Here is a 17,648-nt window from a genome sequence, read left to right on the forward strand (position 1 = left end):
AACTGAATAAAGACTATTTAATATTCTTTCCTTTAACACAAAAAGACTGACAGGCAAAGCCATAAAGATGGATAAAACACTATAAAATTACATCTTTTAAAATAATGCAGCATAAATAAACCATTTAGAATGAGACTGCATTTATTGCAACATTACAGGCTTTTTGGTGGAAGGGGGGTTTGTGTTTTATTTACCCTGAGTAGGTTAGAATATAGACTTTCAGTTTGATATGAAAAACTACTATGTCGTGTAACATCTTTTAGTCAAGAAATAGCCCCGTGCACAAAAGCTGGCATTGCAGTAGGTTGGAGGCAGATTCAGGCAGAAATCATATAGCTCAACAGAAAGGACGAAGCATTTCTGGAAAACTGAAGGAGAAACTCACTGAATTCAAACTGAATTTATGTCAAATCGTTCTGGAATTTTTCCTAGGTTTGTTCTTGACAAAAGATGATAGTAACCAGCAAAGGCACCATGCTCCTGATTAAACAGTCGGAGGGCTTGTTTAAGAGGATGACTTGTTTCTGAACAGAGCCAAGTAAATCAAAAGAGCAGCAGACACCGATCTGACTACGTCTGGAACTCACTGCATCCTTCAAAGAGAGGCAAAGAAAACAGACTCGTGCGTCTGAGCGAGCAGGGGCTCCAATTGTGTTTCCGTGTTGTGAAGCAGTGTATCTGCCAACACATCTCAAGTCCTAATGAAATCAGATGAACAGATCTATCAGGAGCACAAGCACCCCGTGCTCTGCTGAAATAAGCTCCCCGACAATTTCTGTAGGCTTTAGTAATAGCGTTAGTACAATGCAAATCCAGGCATCACCTCCCAACACAGTGATGTGACAATCACATTCCAAAAAAATTGCAGATAAATCACCTTCTACTACAATAAAACCATTTTCTGCTACAGCAATTTCCTTTCCCGGGCTCCCCTTATAGTGCATGGTTAGTATCAGACATAAGAGACAAAAGAAAATTATAGACCCAAGGAGTTGTAACAAAGACCCACTCGCTGCCAGTACCTTAAATTCCAAACATAAGTGATGTGCAATTGGAGACAAACTAACCCCCCTTTTTCTTTTTAAAATCTTTTTGCACACGAGTAACCTTAACTTCCGTGTTCACATATGACAAGCAAAAGTGACAGACAGTGCAGCCAAAACAGTTCATATATAACTTAGCTTTTTTTTTTTTTTGACTTTTCTTTTTTTAGATAGATTCTCAAAGATGGATGTACCTGGGATGTGACTAAGATGACATCTGTGAAGCAGAAATAAGCCACAAAACTTCCCGAGAGGAAGGAAAAAGAATCGATCCTTCAGTTTCTGCTTCTAAGGAGAAGGGTTTTACCCTCCAGGTGCAAAAGAAAATCTGGAACATCTTCATTTAGAGAAGCTGCTATTCAAACCAATTTCTTCCTCACCCTGCAGTAGTGCTTCAATTGGAATTATATTGGATGGGGTTTCAGGGCTTTGGAGGGACAGGTAGTCCGATACATCCATGGCACTTAATGTTTCAGTCTGTGAGTCTGAAGGGGTAACTATCTGACTGCTCTGCCCACACGAAGGAGAAGGGGAAGAGGAAGGAAAGGTCTGAGGCTGCAGCTGGGGAGCTGGCTGCTCCAAAGCTTTCGGTTCAGGTGAGGGACATTCCTTCTTACTGGTGGCTTTGTCCTTGGCAGAGTCTCGGCAGGCACACTGACACTGGCAGGCCTCCTCCTGCTTTATAATGATGACAGGAACGCTGAGACCAATCTGCTGAACAGGGCTTCCTGAAGGGGAAACAGAGTTCAAGACACACGTAACCAAAGTGCGTAATTTCACCACGAGGAGAGACAAATCTTTGTTAGATTCTATCGCATACACCTTGCAGAAGAGATTACATACTATTTTTTCAAGCACAACGCATATCCCTAGCAGATGATAAATAAATAAATGAGAGATACTCTCTCCTGATGAGCAGCTTGTACAGGCTGAACCCAGACATGAGAAGCCTGGTCTAAAGAGATCTTACCTATCCCTTTTGACTATAATTGATTTAGATTTGCAATACAATAATACTGTAGGGAAAGCACATTATAGAACAGAACTTCCATGGCTGTGTATCATTTAGATGAATCTCGCAGATAGTACTTACCAAAAACAATTGCTGAAGAACTGATTAAGTTTACCACTTTATTGCCTGTTTAATGTCTTCATTTAAAAGAACAAAACATAAATTATGTCCTTGCACTTGTACGTTGTTCTTCTACGTATGTTCCATTAAAATACCATTCTACTTTTATCAAATACTTATTTTTATACAACACATCTTTTTATAAATCCTAGATCTAATTTATGGTTATCTTACAAGTTGTTAGAAAAATACTACAGGACAGGTCTCAGCACAAAGCTGTAAGTCTACTGATAACGCTTAAAACCTCAGGAAGATTTAAAAAACTGAACGTTTTTCTTCAAGACTTCTGCAAGCAATTAAATCACCACAAATCCTGTTTAAGCTAACATTACTGCAAACAAGCAAAGAGAGAAAAGAAGGTTCCATGTCGAACGTGCTTACCTGTGTTGCCAGCTACTGGTAATGCAGTGGTAAAAAAAACCTTTTCTACTACTTTCGGAACTTGTGGCTTAAAGGAAAAAAAGAAAAAGAGAGCATGAGCTGATTCGAAACAAATATCTACCGTTGAAAACTCCAAACAGCTACAAGCAAAAGAAACAGATATATATACACTTGCCAAAGAGAACACATAGGGAAACTAATACAAAAATTAGCATTTGGTTTGGTTCTCTGGTATGTTCTGGCTATTCCAAAACTAAGAGTAATATTTCAGTAGTCCTAAAGATGGGGAGTAATATCCCTCTGCACTACATGTCTGTTAACACAGCTTGTTTTGACAACTGAATGACTGAATTCTTAAATTGCCGTGCTTGCTCATGCTGCTTGTACTTGCAGTCATTCATTCTTACCTATTTGCAACTGACAAAACCTAAAGTTGGCAACAGTACTGCTTAAAGAAAAAACACAGCCTTCAATATCCAGATTTACTGGAGAACCAGAAACATCCCGTTTTCCCAGAAAACTTATTATCTTTATGAGGCTACATTACAAAGAGACAGAGATTACAAAACGTCTGAATGCTGAAATTTTACAGTGTCTTTTGTACTTGTCAAAAGGAATAGAATAAAAAACTTATTCTCAGGCCATATGGTGCAGTGTCCTGGATAAACCAGGTTGCTACCTTCTGTGAGAAGTTTGTCACTGGGCAAAAGAAGGAGAAAACAAGATTTCCATGCACTTGGGATTTCTCTGCATCTATTCTCTACTATTTCTCTATTTTAGGGGCTGCATTGGTGACATGTTTATCAATATTAATACGATAAGCTTTATATAATACTGCATCCTGGTTTGGATCTTACAATTCCAGGTTTGATCCCCCCCCTTTTTTTTTTTTTTCCAAGGGGAAAGACCCTATGAGGAACAGGGATGGTTCAAGCTGTTTCAAAGCTAAGCTAGATATACTAACCATTTGTTCTTGGCTTTGTGGAGAACCAGTGGCACCATTTAATATCCATTGCAAGTTTTGCTCTCCCATGACAATGCTGGACTGTAGAATAGCGGCGCTTTGAGAAGGAGTAATTGTTATCGTTGGATTACTGGTCAGAACAGAGTTCGCACCAACAGGCACAGTCTGAACTACAGCCGGCAAGGGTTCAGTGGCACTTGGTGCTGTCGGGGCAGATGCCCCAGCAACCACTGAAAGTCCTTGTACAACGGGCTGCGGTGGTGTCTGAGTGTGCTGCAGAAAGTCTTGGTGACTGGCTGGAAACTGTGTGCTGTGAGGAACAGGCACTTCTGGGGATTGTAAAACAGTTGCAGGATTTCCAAATGCAGCTTGCTGTGAGCTGGTTCCTATGGAGGGAGCAGCAGGTGCTGCTGAGGCTTGTAGTGCTGAATGCGAAGGCTCAGAGATGCCAAGCTGCAGTACAAGTGGAAGAGACAACGATGCTGAATCTCCTGCAGAAGGCGGAACAGCAGTGACTGAGTCTGCATGACCATTAAAAGCTTCAATCAAGGCAGCTGCCAAAAGAAACAAAGAAAATATATAAATACCTCAGTTCTCATAAGATCTGCATAAACAACCTTTCCAATAAACTTATCAGCTAGCTAATAGATTTTTGCTCAGTAAAGCACTACCACTTTTCACATTTTCAAACTAGTGCTCAAAACCAAACAATACTAGGCAATGAAATCTAAAAGTAGGTCCAAATTCAGGAAGCTGATAACACTGAGTAATACACACTAGCTGATCAGCCCCATAAGCCCTCTCTCCAAAGCCTTTTCATCAGCAGGCTCATACAGCTACATCAAGAGAGGAAGTTCAAAGATAACACAGACATGAAGTCCAAGAGCATCAACGTTGGCACTGTACACCAGCATGTGTAAATACACAGCCAGTTCCTCTGTCACTGCCCAAGTGTTACACCATCTGTGGATGTATTTCAACACAAAAATATTTCAACACTGAAGCTGAAGTTGTCGGTTTGCTACTTAAACTTATGTGGGGCAGTAGTCTTCAGTCTGAATTGCTGATTCAAACACTTGTACGCAGCGAGGGAAAACTGTCAAAAAACTCCCTCTTAAAATAGCGCAGCCACAATTTGTACCTGTCTGCTTAGAGTCTTCCTGATTTGTGGTATGATCTGGGCTCTGAAACATAGACTCAAAGATGCTTGCTGGTGAGATTGTGCTCAGGTCTTGTCCATGTGTCTGGAAAATAGAAAAGACAGGAAGATATCAGATAACATTCTATCCCAGGTCTCCATAAACTTTGCACAAATCCCAGCCAGGCAACATATCAATGTCAGAAACACATTCCCAGTTAACCAGCCACCTTCAGGAAAGGTACATAGTTCAGGTACCTAGCATAAAATGTAAAATGATGCTTAATTTTTATAACCCAAAATCAAATTTACCAACATAATGAGCAAATCCTTACAAAAATAAGCAAGTCCTTTAAAAGTCGAACATATTCTTCTCATATATACTTTGTTCAACCTTTATTTACTGTAATACTCTACTAGAAACCAAAACGGACATTAATTTGGTCTTGTTTTTCTGCAAAACCTTTTCTGGAGCAGAAATAAATAGCTCTGCTTAGATTATATCCTGAACTATGCACTGCTGTCACCCACACTGCTGTCGGAACATAATATATCAAAAACCTGCATGCTGCTTCCATGTTGAAGCACAAAATAAGGACATAGTCTCATCAGCATATAATTTTCCTCCATGTAAAATTTAAGCTCAGTCAACAGTTAACTGCAAGCAAGAACATCATTACCGTAAAATCAGATGCTGAGCTTTTAAAAACAGCTTGATTTAATCACTGCATATTTTGGAAGAAAATCCTTCTCTCTCACTTGGCTATTCTGCTGTTAAGACGTCAGAGCCATTTGCAAAAAACAAGCCAAAGCTCTGTGCTGAAAGTGCCAGTAAAGTGCAATTGCTTCCTGAACAGGCTCTTCAAGTACTTACAAGTTTATTCACAGATGTGTTTGGGAAAAGATGCAATCTATTTAAATGACACCTGGCAGCTAATATTTAATAACCTAATTAGGTGACTGTGTCACTCAACAGATTATTCTATACAAGTGACCCAACTTAATACCTAAAACCAAGATCTAAACAGGAAAGACCAGGGAACAAATCCAAACAGTGGGTATGAAGATGGTTTAAACATGTCATACTAGTTCTACTCCAGAGTAAGTTTTTCTTCTTCAGCAATAAAGATCTTACTCAGCTGTACAAAAACAATAGCTTGCCTTAATATTCGCTTATCTGTATTCCTGTCTGAAGCCTTCGAGAAGTGAGCTTGTCATGCTTAGTCTGGACATGTACAAACTCCCCCACTCAAACACAAGAAACATGCTAGATAGTGTATCTACTAGTTACCTGCTTCATTCCCTGCTCAGCTAGCTCTAATCCTACAGCTCAGAGCTGATCATAGCTGCGTCTCTGGCATACATCGGGTAGTACTGTAATATCTGATTTGTATATATTATTCACTTCAAACTGATTCATTCTGACCAAATGTTATTTTCATACTGAAAATGGATGCTAGAATTATTTTCTTTTGTGACAGAGTACGTCTCTTCCACTAGCGAAAGGGAAGTCTAAAGGACAGCATGCTGGAGCAAGTGAAACAGAAGCAACCAGTCATACATATCTAATCTGTGTTCCACTCAACAGGACAGATACGTTGTTAGGAAAAAAAACAAAACTCAAATTATGGGTGAGGCAATTCAGGGACAGTAACTCACTAGATTAGAGTTCTCCCGCAGTTCTGAATCTGTTGATATGAGGCTTAAGTCACTCAGACAGAGCGAGTGGCTTGTATCCTGTAAAGAAGAAAAAAAGAAGTGGGGTTAAATATTAAACAATAGTGGCAGAAATGTTTCAAATTACTTTTTAAAGTTCATCCAATATAAGCAGAGCTATTCTGTCTACACCAATTTAGTTTGTTGTTGTTGTTGTTTGTGTTTTTTTTTTTTAACCTATGGATAACCCTAGTCTCAGTTCTAAAATCTAAGGAACAATATTGCTAAGCAAAACATATTTAGCTGCTCTCAAGGATCTTAACATCTCTCACATTGCTTTACAAAAAAATTAAGCAACCTAGAACTCCAAATTAGCATATGAGCAAAGCAGCCTGTAGAATATAAAAATCCAAGTCATTAACAGTTAGTGTTTATTTTACTTCACACACTTATTACATAGTGTTGAGTGAAACATAAGAATCTACAGGGAATAACATGATAATGTATACAACTGCCTATACACTTGTGCCAGTACTTGCTACAGTCATCCAAGCAGCAGCAGCCCAAGTGTTAATTTTAATGTGATTAAAATGAATACACAAACTTAGACATGCTTTTCTAAATAAAACTTCGTAACCAAATGCCGTGCTAGAAGTTTCAGAAATGCTGATGCCACTGCTTATTATCAGTGCACTGTAAACACAGCCTATGAGAAGAAAGCCTACACTTCCACCTTGAATGCCAGCAATTTCAGAATTGAAATTGAATTCTCAGTTCAAAAAAGAGAGGCTACCACCAGTGCCTTCATGGGAGATGGACATCGATTAGTTACAATTTCCTTTGAAAATCTCAGCTTTAAACGTTACACCTTTAAAACAAGTTATGGACCAAATAATCATTCCACCAAAGTAAGATTTTGTCTCTACCTAAACCAGAAGCATTAGGAAGAAGAGCTACTAACCTCAGACACATTGTTATTGGGAAGTGCATTATAGGAATGTCCTTTCTCATGACCTTTCATGTGACTCTTGAGACTATACTGTGTACTAAAAGTCTTCTCACAGCCATTACTGGGACAGAAGAAAGGTTTCTCCCCTATAGGCAGCAAAAACCAGACATAACAAACATACAAACTTACATAAGATACTTTTAAAGCACATAGAATAGCAACAGTATTTTATACAAATAGGGTTGTTTTTCTCCAACACAACTCGTTATGACAAAAAGCGAAACCTTAGCATAGGTTAAGTATAAGCAAACTCTTTCTGCACCAGAGCACATCTTGGTAAGAAAAAGAAGCACCTTGCTTTCTATACAAATTGCTACTTACGGCCAAGCCAGCAGCACCAACAGCTAACTGAAAGAGCAGTTCCTTAACTTGCTATCACAATGACCCTATTCAAAAGACTGCGTCCCACCTCATAAACAGTCTTAATGATACTCTGCAACACAGTCATAATTACTATACAACATGTTGGAACTTGTATGAATAGATTTGAGAGTCGTTATAATGCCACATAACACATTCATCATTCTTGGAAAGAGGCTTGTAAATAAAAGGTTCCATTTTATCAAGTGAACTGACACAAGAACAGAATGTTTAATTTCTGTGCATCACTGCTGACACATCTGTGAAACACGCTGATGAAATTCAAGACCTGTCAGGCACAAATGGAAGTGACTTTTCTCTGTGGTTCAGTTTCTTTGTTCTCAGTTGAAACATGAGCTGAATTTTTGATTGTCCACCCATTTTTCTATGTTATCAGTCTGCTTGATGCAGGTCATAGAGGAGAGTCACGATATGTTTCTAGATAACTCTAGGAAAGAAGTGATTTATGGCCGACTCACTGAGTTACATCTATTTGCATAGCTGTATTTAACAGTCCTGAATGTATTGCGTAACTTAAAGAATAAAATCAATGGTGCCAAGACAGATCTAGAGTCTTTCTTTTTTTATAAACTACATCTAAATGTATAAAAAAAAAATACAACACTGCCCAATAGGAAAAATGTGTAATTAAATGTCCCTGCTAGGTTATTTTATAAGCAAGTTTAAATAGATATTAAGATTCTGAGAGTTAGTATAAACTGCACAGGCTCAATAAAAGAAAAAAACAAATCTTTGGGACTTACCAGTATGTGTCCTAACATGTGTTTTGAGGTGGTGGCTTGCAGCAAAAGCCTTTCCACAGCCGTCATGCTCACACCTGAATGAGGCATCAGGGAAGAGTTAGAATCAGGCTTCTTTCATGCATTTGTTATAACCTCATGTCATGCTCTTCAAGTGTCACAGGACTCTGAAAGGTGGACTGACACCAGTCTCTGCTAGTACCAGGTACGTCCCTACAGCTGCTATGCATGCTGCACGGACTTATCTTAAAGAATAAAACCAATGGTACCAAGACTGGTCCCAGAAGAACCTTTCTTTTTTTATGAACTACATCTAAATGTAAAAAAAGAAAAAAAAAAACCAACACTGCCCAACAGGAAAAATGTGTAATTAAATGTCCTTGCTAGGTTATTTTATATGCAAGCAGAACTCTGAATGTGACTTTAAATGTCAAGCATGAAGTCGTCATTTGGGGTTACAGGGGTCTCCTTCGTGGAATAAACTCTACTTCATAACAGACAAACAACAACATGTTTTAGAACTTTTATCTTGGGATACACTTAGGTCCAAAAAAATTCTCCTAGCTTGACTATTCCGGTCAGTTGAAGACAGTTACTTCACCCACTTTTACAGATAACTAAGAGCACTCTAGAAGAAAAATGCTCAAATGCTAGTCTTCTTTTTTAATGGGAATAATTTTTCACTAATGACAGTAATAGCTGCCACTTGGCACAGGCGATCCATTACAGAAGTTCTAGAGAAGCAAAAATTGCCACCCAGCAACCTACCGAAATGGCTTTTCTCCTGTGTGTGTTCGAATGTGCTTCCTCAGGTCACTGTGCGTTGTGAAGTATTTACTGCAGCCTTCTGATTCACAGTTAAATGTTTTCCCTGTGTGAAGCCTCTGATGTGCTTTCAACCTAAAAAGCATGCAAAAAAAAAATCCCTTTTATGGTCTGTAGTGCAAACCAGCCCCTCTCTGAGGCGAGCAAGCCATTCATTTAAACGTGAGGACAGGATTAAAGGCTTAATGTAAGTAATTGATATCACTCCCAAAGTCCTCACACAAATCTGAGAATTCCTTGTCTTTGTGCACCATCTTCAGTACTAACACAAAACAAATAAACTAAGTATGTTATTACAAGCTCATCATCCTGGATGGTTATACCATCTTGGTATAGCTTTTTCCCTTTTTGTGGGGTTTTTATTTGCATCTGTACTTGGAAAAATGATAACAATTGTATTCAGACACAAACAAAAAGTAGATGTAACGTGCAAAAGAGCAGCAGCCAGGTCTACGAGAGAGAGACGCAGAGAATCCCTACCTATACAGTGTATTGAATGCCTTTTCACAGCCCTGCACATCACATTCAAACGGCTTTTCCTTAGTGTGCACTCGAACGTGGATTTTGAGGCTGTAGGAGGTAAGAAAGGCTTTGCCACAGCCTTCTTGATTGCAGACAAAGGTGTATTCCCCGCGATGCGTCTTTTGGTGAGTGCGCAGGTTTCCGGCAGTGCTATAGGTGCGTGGACAGCCCTCGAAGGTGCACTGGTATCTCTTAACCTGGGAGACAAAATGATGCACGCTTAATTTTTAAGCATTTCTAGAATCCAGGCAGGGTAGAACGCCAGTTAAACATCAAAGACGACGTGATAGATTCTGACTTCAAAGGTGAAAAAAAAAGGAAGAAATTGCAGTTTAATCATCAGGCTAATTAATACTTCTGCTGTACTATGCGAAGAAGAGTGGCACACGTTGGAGAGCAGGCTGACCTTAGAGAAGAATAGGAAACTAATAGAAGAGGGGAAAAAAATAATTCAAAATAAATCTACTTAGAAATCAATAGTTGAAAAGGACCCAAATAGGCTACCAAACCCAGCCGCTGGTCTCATATGCAGCATCTGTATTTCACTCCGGTGCTTACAGCAGAGCTCCTATTAATGGATGAAGAAAAAGGAAGAGGAACCTTAACACCCTGAATGAGAACCACAGTTTTCAAAATCTCCTACAGCCTCCATCGGACCATTTATTACCTAATTTTATCTCAAAGGCAGCCTTCGTTGTGCTTTGTTCTTCTCTTCTGCTTTTACTTAACCAGTAAATGCCTGAAGTGCAGGGACTCAGACAAGGTGCTTTCCGTCACAGGTCCGTGTCACAGATTCTCAGCCAGCTATCTCCATCACCAGGCAGCAGTTTCACACTGAACTAGACCTGACAGCCTTCCCAGCCTCTGCTACGGGCAGAAAAAGACCACGTAAGAAGCTTCCTGTGTGCAAGTCATCATGCTTAATTAAATCGCAGTCTCTCTTGTGAAGTAGAAGGAATAAGCCATCTGATATGCTCGAATAATCTCCCTCCAACATTAATTATCAGACTGACGGCTTTCATTTGACTGCTGCCGTTGAGAAACCTTAACATCTAAAAGTAATTACAGAGCCCAGGAGAGGATTTGAGGGCTGACAGGGAAGCAGCATAAGAGCATTCCAAAAGATGTTGATTCTGAAACGTTTAAAAAGGCGATGCAAAGTCACAACAGAGGAGCAGAAACTTGCAGGTCTAGTAGCGTTAACGACTAGACGGGAGGAAAATCTAGCAGGACACAGTCAGCAGTCCTCTTTTCCAAGGTACAACCTGACGGTACCCAGCATTGCTGCTTAGAAAAGGCTGCAGGCTGTCTTCAGAAAATAAAACCACAGATACTGAATTGTGGCTTGATACCAGGAGAAGCGGATGAGCCTGTACATGACCCACATGAACACGGGTTTCTACCCATCTCACATCTCAACAGCCGTCCTTTGCTTTTTGCTTTATATATACGCCCATCAGAAAGGAGCATCTGAAACTCATTGTTTTATTACCACAGCTTGGGGGGTGAAAACAAACTGACACAGGACCCCTTGACCTGTGCTCAGGTAACTTTAAAATCACTTTAGTTGTAGTCACACTCCTGTCAGAAATATCTGGAAGTTCGGTGGGTGCCATAAGCAGTAGGACACCAGAAGCACATCGTTCTTGTGTGCCTAAGAAAGAACTGAGTATTTGTTAATCCTTTCACAAAATAAGTAATTTGGTTAACGCTTTGTGTAATACCACATCAGCGAAGGAACGGGCCCTCAGTAAAAGCTTTATGAGATCTCCAAATGACCCTACAACGCACTGTTTTGTCCAAAACTCGTCTCCCATTCATGTTACACAATGTTGTAAGAACAAGGAGAATGGAGGGGATCTGAAACACATTATTTAGGATGCTAGCAGTTGTTGGCACTGTTGAGGACTGTATCAGTGCTAGAGGGTCCAAAGGAAGGTCCAAAGGAACAGCCCTTAGTGCTGTCAGGGGAGCCACACATGCTCAGCATTTCCTTTTAAGAACATGACTGCTAGATCCCAGCCCAACGACACGAGGACATCTAAATAGCCTTCCAGGAAGCAGCGTGGTCAGACAGGACCCTGGCATAAACACAAACACTCATTTTAATTGGGGTTAAGGGCAGACGAGTAAATAGTCTTAGTTACACTGACCTATTTTCCCTGTTTCATAGGGTATGAAATTGTTAGGATGTGATTCAAGAAAGCTTTATGAAATGTGAGTGGACAGGAGCTGCAAAATCTCTCGCATAGCCTCGAGCCGTAGCCTCGTGTTGGTATCTCAGCTGCAGGCTGCCATTTACCTACACCTGCTTTTGATAAAACCTCGCTGTTTGGAGAACATTAAAGCAGGTTACATGTACAAGAACACAAATATCCTGACTATGACACTAGAAAGACCTAAGACTAAAGTAACTAGCAGCAGTTTTCACTCTGGGTAGTGCTGAATTAACTCCTGCCTCGTGTGTATCTGATGCTAACAGCAATTTGCTCACTGCAGGTGAGTTTTCCAGGCTTTGATATCAATGCTCGTCTCACTACTTGATTAATCCAGGGCGAGACTTTACTCCGAACTGGAGCCTTGACCCAACAATTGCTCGGCCAAACAGCAGCTCTCCATGCCTCTCCAGTTGTGCGTGACAGCTGAGAAGCAACATTACCCCCAGAACTGTAGCCACCGTGACACACACTTAGCTGTCACAAAGCACAAGGGGGGAGGAAAGGAGAGCTAAAGAAGTTACACGGGATGCAGAAGAGAGAGAACAAGTCTAAACTAAGCTTTTTGCCACAGAGGAAGAAATAGTATGGGTGACTGTCTCACAATAAGGGGCTTATTAAAAACTACAGCTGAAAAGCCTTGCCAGAATAAAGACTTTCCTTTTTCAGAATATCATCTTCTTTCAATCCTCACTACGTTTCCATCTAGCAGTGGAGACTGGATTTCGTTTCTTGTTTTAAAAAGGGACACAGAAGAGGACCTACTGTACACGTAACTGCAAAAGCTTTAAATAATTAAAAAAAGCTACTGGAGACATGATTCAGTTTCTTCTGACACTGTATTTGTTTCAAGATAGGGTTTTCCTTTTATTTCTAAAGACACTAGCTACCTCGGCTGCTCTCCATGCAGGGAAGGTGATGAATTCTTATGAGATCATGTAGTACGGTGTCATGTTTGCACTCAGGACTTGACAGCCTACCACGGAATTCACAGGCTGGAGCTAAACCTTCCTCCTCTGACCCAAGGTTGACTCTAAAGCCTTCCACTTACTACAGTGTTACTAACCCAGAAATGCACGTGTGCGACTGCCCTGGCAGTGGTGTGCTGCACCAACTCCTGCTGTCAGCGTGGGCACCTACAACTGCTGCGATTGTGAACAGCACGGTAATAAAAAAAAACACACGAATGTTCCTCCACACAAGGAAATTGAAAAGTTTTGGAGATCTTCACATTCTTATCTGGTCACTTTGTATTATTAAAAGCAGCCTCGAGGGAAGGACAGTAATTTAATTGTAAAACAACCCACCCTCCAAATCAGCTGAAGTTGTCAACAAATATCTGGGCATCACAATACAGTTACACAACGATTAATGCATTCGGTTGTGTGTTGAGGCTACCAAAACACAAGGAAGAGCATGGGCTGGTAAAACACAGACACAAGGGCAGAAAGTACATTTTATTAGATCAAAGCGTGCAGATTACCTTCAGGGATCATCAGATTCAGCACGGTTTGTATCAGTGCTGAGGGAAACGCTCCCCTTTAGAGTGTCAAGGCAGCTGCTGGTTAACATTTTACATAGCACGTTACAGGATATTCCCACAGCAAAAGGGAATAACACAGATGTGAGCTACCTAAAAATCAGATGAGGAGTCTAAGAAGCCTTCTGTGTCTTTACATTTACGCCTAGACAGTGAGAGGAAGAGGAGAATATTTATTAATTAATGACTAGGGATCTGGTCCCTGGCTGCTGATGCGCTTCTCCAAGGAAGGCAGCGGTGACACTTCCAGCGTAACGGTGGGACTACGGCAGAGGCCTTGCAGCCCTCCCCTTTTCTCAAAGACCAAACCTTTATTGCACGAACAGGAGGACACCGCAGACAGGAGCGATGTTAAAACCGCGTTATAAGCGGATAAAACTTGTACAGCAGCAGAGCATTTAATTCTCTTTTCACATTAGGAACTCGAGCACATCACACAAGCGTTACACACACACAGCGACGCAGATATTGACCACGAAGGGCTGGCGGTTACAGCAGCGAGAACCCGGGACCGGCGCCACATGCAAGCGACAACAACAGAAGAGAAACACGGCAGCGACAGAAACCACAGGTGGCTGGGATACGGAGCACAAGAAATAGGTTGCTTTGGAGATAAAGGCCGGGGCTGTAGCAGGTAAGCTTTTTGCAGAGGACAGCGTGCTACTCGGGAGATGCACCAGAGGGAAGCTGGAAGAGGCTTAACGAAGCGTTTGCCTTACAAATAGGAGCTAATTGTCCAGTAATCAACGAGGCTGTCAAGAGCTGAGCCTGTCACACTGACCAAAGGCCACTTACATTGCTGTTTGCCTTGAATTCATCTCAAGTTCCGGAGATTCCCCTTAAATTTGTATTTTTTCTTGTGTCATCGCTGAACAAAACCAAATCAATGAAACTGAAATAGAAGGCTGCAATCACGGGTATTCTTACGGACAATTATGAGAAAAGCGTATTGCAACACAAGGAAGTTGAAGGGACTTAAGGGAGTGTAACACTTCCTTCATAGGTATCTAAGACTGACTTGAAAGTTTAGGACTTTAAAGCATTTCTCTCAATGGTTAGAACCACCTCAGATGTTTTGGAAGTACCCAAGAATCGGACTGCTGGCACTCAGAGCTGAGCCAAAGGCGCAGGAGTTTTAAAGCTTTTTTTTCCTCCTGACAACTTAACAAGCATCTGAAATAATGGAACAAAAAGGGGTTTTACAAGATGGAAGAGATTCTGCTTCCTTAGGGCTTATTTCCACTTATTTCACATCATGGCATAATTCCTTCCCCCGGCTAGAAAATTAAGCCAAGAGCTGGAAAATAAATTCGGACAAAGAACTTCACCAGGCAGTTCCAGGTCTCGCAAGGCTTTGTTAAAAGGGCAGGGTGAAGAAATAAAGCAGGCTAATCGCATGGGTAAAGTCATCAACCCCAATTCAGCTAGCACACACTGTTCTCACACATTGCCGATTGCAAGCTGATCCTTCTACAAAAAGAAAAGAAAATACTGGCATGACTGACACACCAACATTAAACACTTTAGCAGCTAAGGAGGCAGGATTCAGTAGCTACTAATGCGAATAATAATTGAGCAAAAGAAGTTCCTTAGGCTTAAACGGGTTTACGGAACAAACCTTGGTCCAGAAGTTTCGTGACTAATTGCAAAGCCGACCTCCCACAGCCACGTTTCCTTGCTGCTGTGCGAGTGCTAATCAAGGTTCCCCGCTAATTTAAATTATTCAGAGCATTCAAACCTAGCTTCCTTCCTAACAGAGGCTCGTTTCAGCAGTCCTCGCTCACGCTATCGGTTACACTACCAGTCAACGCTTCTACCCCCAACACTAGCAAAGACACTTGAATAAATTTAACTCCAAACAAGGTCCAAAAAAGTAGCAGTCAGTTGTTAAAAATGCCTTGGCGTTGCAGGCAACCGTGTATTGCTTTTGCACCTAAGCAGTAAGAAACCTCCAAGCTTTCATCACCACTCCGCATGCAGGCAGAATTCATCAGGGAAACAGAATTAAAAGCAGTTTCTATTTTAAATATATAAACTTGCTTCAGCTGGTACTCTGAATTTTCTCCTCAGTTCCCCTGTGAGCGACACAGTAAAGCTACAAAGCAATTTTAAGTTTGGCATCTTTGGCTTCATATTTCGGCTATTTCAAATAGGGCAGAATTTAATCAGCAATTTGGACTTGCTTTGCTCAGGAACAGGGATCTCCACAGAACAGAGTTCACGTTCTTTTTACTTGTCTCTGAACTCAGAAAATAGTTCTACAACTAATAAACGGCCACAAAAAATCACATACGCTACCAACGTAGATGGGTTTTTGTTGCCCCGTCCTCCTGCTACCTAGAGCGTCACCAGATACCAAGAAGCACTTCCTGGCTGCTTCACAAGAGAGCAGCAGGACGTGAAAGCGAAAACTGATGACGTTTGCAGCTATGCTGCTGATGCACCAACCTGCGGGACACAGTCACGCCTACCTGCACGGGGCACTACTGGCACTAACAGTAACAGCAGGCGCAACGGAGTAACTCCAGAGAACTAACTAGACACGAACCTTTAAGAACAGGGGAATTTGCCGCCTGCCTCCTGGCAGAAACATGTTGTCAAAGCATTTGAGGCCACCAGCTAAAAACTACTCAAAACGAGCGCGAAGTTTAGAAACGTTTTTGGCTACTTACTTCTTTAAGCTTGGTTTCCGGGCATTCAGACTGCAAAGTGAGTGTTGCTCCTTCGATATTTCGTGGCATAGGAGTCGAACCAGGATTTATCGTCAGGTGAATCTGATCCGGAGAAATTATATGTTGCACATAACCCTGGGACATTCCTTCATGATCTGCTATTAAATGAAATCCTTCTTCATGACCCTCGGGTAAAAAAGGCAAGTGATCGCTACACTGTCCTTCATCCTCATCGTCCTCCAACACGCCGTGGTCCTGCTCTATGAGAACAGTCGTCCTGTCGTACACCGTCCCGGACGAGGAGGAGACCAGCCCGTTTTTATCGGCGAACCTCATCCCGCCGTCCTCCCGGCTCAATTCCTCCTCCTCCGCCTCGCAGCACAGCGCGGTGCCCTCGGGGCTGTTCTCCCCCATGGCTCCCCCGCCGCTCACTGCGATATCCTCAGGCTGGGCCGCGACAGCTCATCTGCAACGGAGGGGCAGGACGGGGAGGGGGTCAGGGGGGGCCGGGCCCGGCCTCGAAACCCCCTCAGGGACCGCCCCGGGTGGCGGCCCCGGGCCACGGGCGGCTCCTCACGGATCTCCCTCTCCCCCCCCCCCCCCCCCCGCCACCCCCGGGCCTCGAACGGCCGAGCCCCGCCGAGAGCCGCCCCCAGGGCTCTCACGGCGTTCTCCCCCCCGCCCTCGCCCCGCGGCTCAAGCCCCGGGGGCCGCCCGCCGCCGCCCCCCGGCCGCGCTCACCGAGCCCCCGGCAGCGGCGGCGGCTCCTTCCCCGCCCCGGCGGCACCATGATTCCAGCGCACTCACTTCCGCTTCCGCCCGCGCGCGGCACGCCGGGAGCGCCGCGCCCGCCGCGGGGGCTGACGGGAAGGGGGAAGGGTGGCGCCGCGCCCCAGCGCTCGGCCTCCGAGAGGGAGGCCCCGGGTTCGAGTCCCGAGCCCGGCAGCGGCGCCGCTGTGAGGAGGGGGCCGGGGGCCTAAAAGGGGCACACAGAATTGGAGAGTCACAGAATGGCCCGAGTTGGGCGCACAAGGGTCACCGAGTCCAACTGTTGTGTTCTTTGGGTTCCGAGGGACATTAAAGCCCGTCCAGCTCACAGAATCCTAGAATCATGAGGGTTGGAAAAGCCCTCCAACATCATCTAGTCCAACCGCCCCCTACCACCCCCATCACCCACTGACCGTGTCCCCAAGCCCCACGTCCAACCTCTCCTTGAACACCCCCAGGGACGGTGACTCCACCACCTCCCTGGGCAACCCGTCCCAACGCCTGACCGCTCTTTCTGAGAAGAAATGTCTCCTCATTTCCAACCTGAACCTCCCCTGGCACAACCTGAGGCCATTCCCTCTGGTCCTATCCCTGGTTACCTGTGAGAAGAGGCCGACCCCAGCTCCCCACACCTCCCTTTCAGGCAGCTGCAGAGAGCAAT

The 17,648-nt window shown here is 43.0% G+C and overlaps 1 protein-coding gene across 2 annotated transcripts; it reads right to left on the reverse strand.

Annotated features, from left to right (window-relative positions):
* MTF1 (metal regulatory transcription factor 1) lies at positions 1-17,141 on the reverse strand. 2 transcript variants are annotated; one of them, XM_080567381.1, is made up of 11 exons: positions 17,027-17,141; positions 16,220-16,685; positions 9,750-9,988; positions 9,213-9,344; positions 8,448-8,521; positions 7,276-7,409; positions 6,318-6,395; positions 4,662-4,764; positions 3,521-4,074; positions 2,557-2,623; positions 1-1,771 (listed from the first exon to the last, which is right to left on the reverse strand). In XM_080567381.1, the coding sequence occupies exons 2-11, from the start codon at positions 16,631-16,633 to the stop codon at positions 1,383-1,385; spliced, it is 2,184 nt and encodes a 727-aa protein (XP_080423507.1). In that variant the 5' UTR covers positions 16,634-16,685; positions 17,027-17,141; the 3' UTR covers positions 1-1,382. The 2 variants fall into 2 exon arrangements, with proteins under 2 accessions (XP_080423507.1, XP_080423506.1); XM_080567380.1 differs by having other exon boundaries at positions 16,961-17,114.
* Positions 17,142-17,648: the final 507 nt, after the last annotated feature.

Source organism: Anser brachyrhynchus (assembly GCF_964034855.1).
Source record: "Anser brachyrhynchus genome assembly, chromosome: 24".
Lineage (NCBI taxonomy): Eukaryota > Metazoa > Chordata > Aves > Anseriformes > Anatidae > Anser > Anser brachyrhynchus.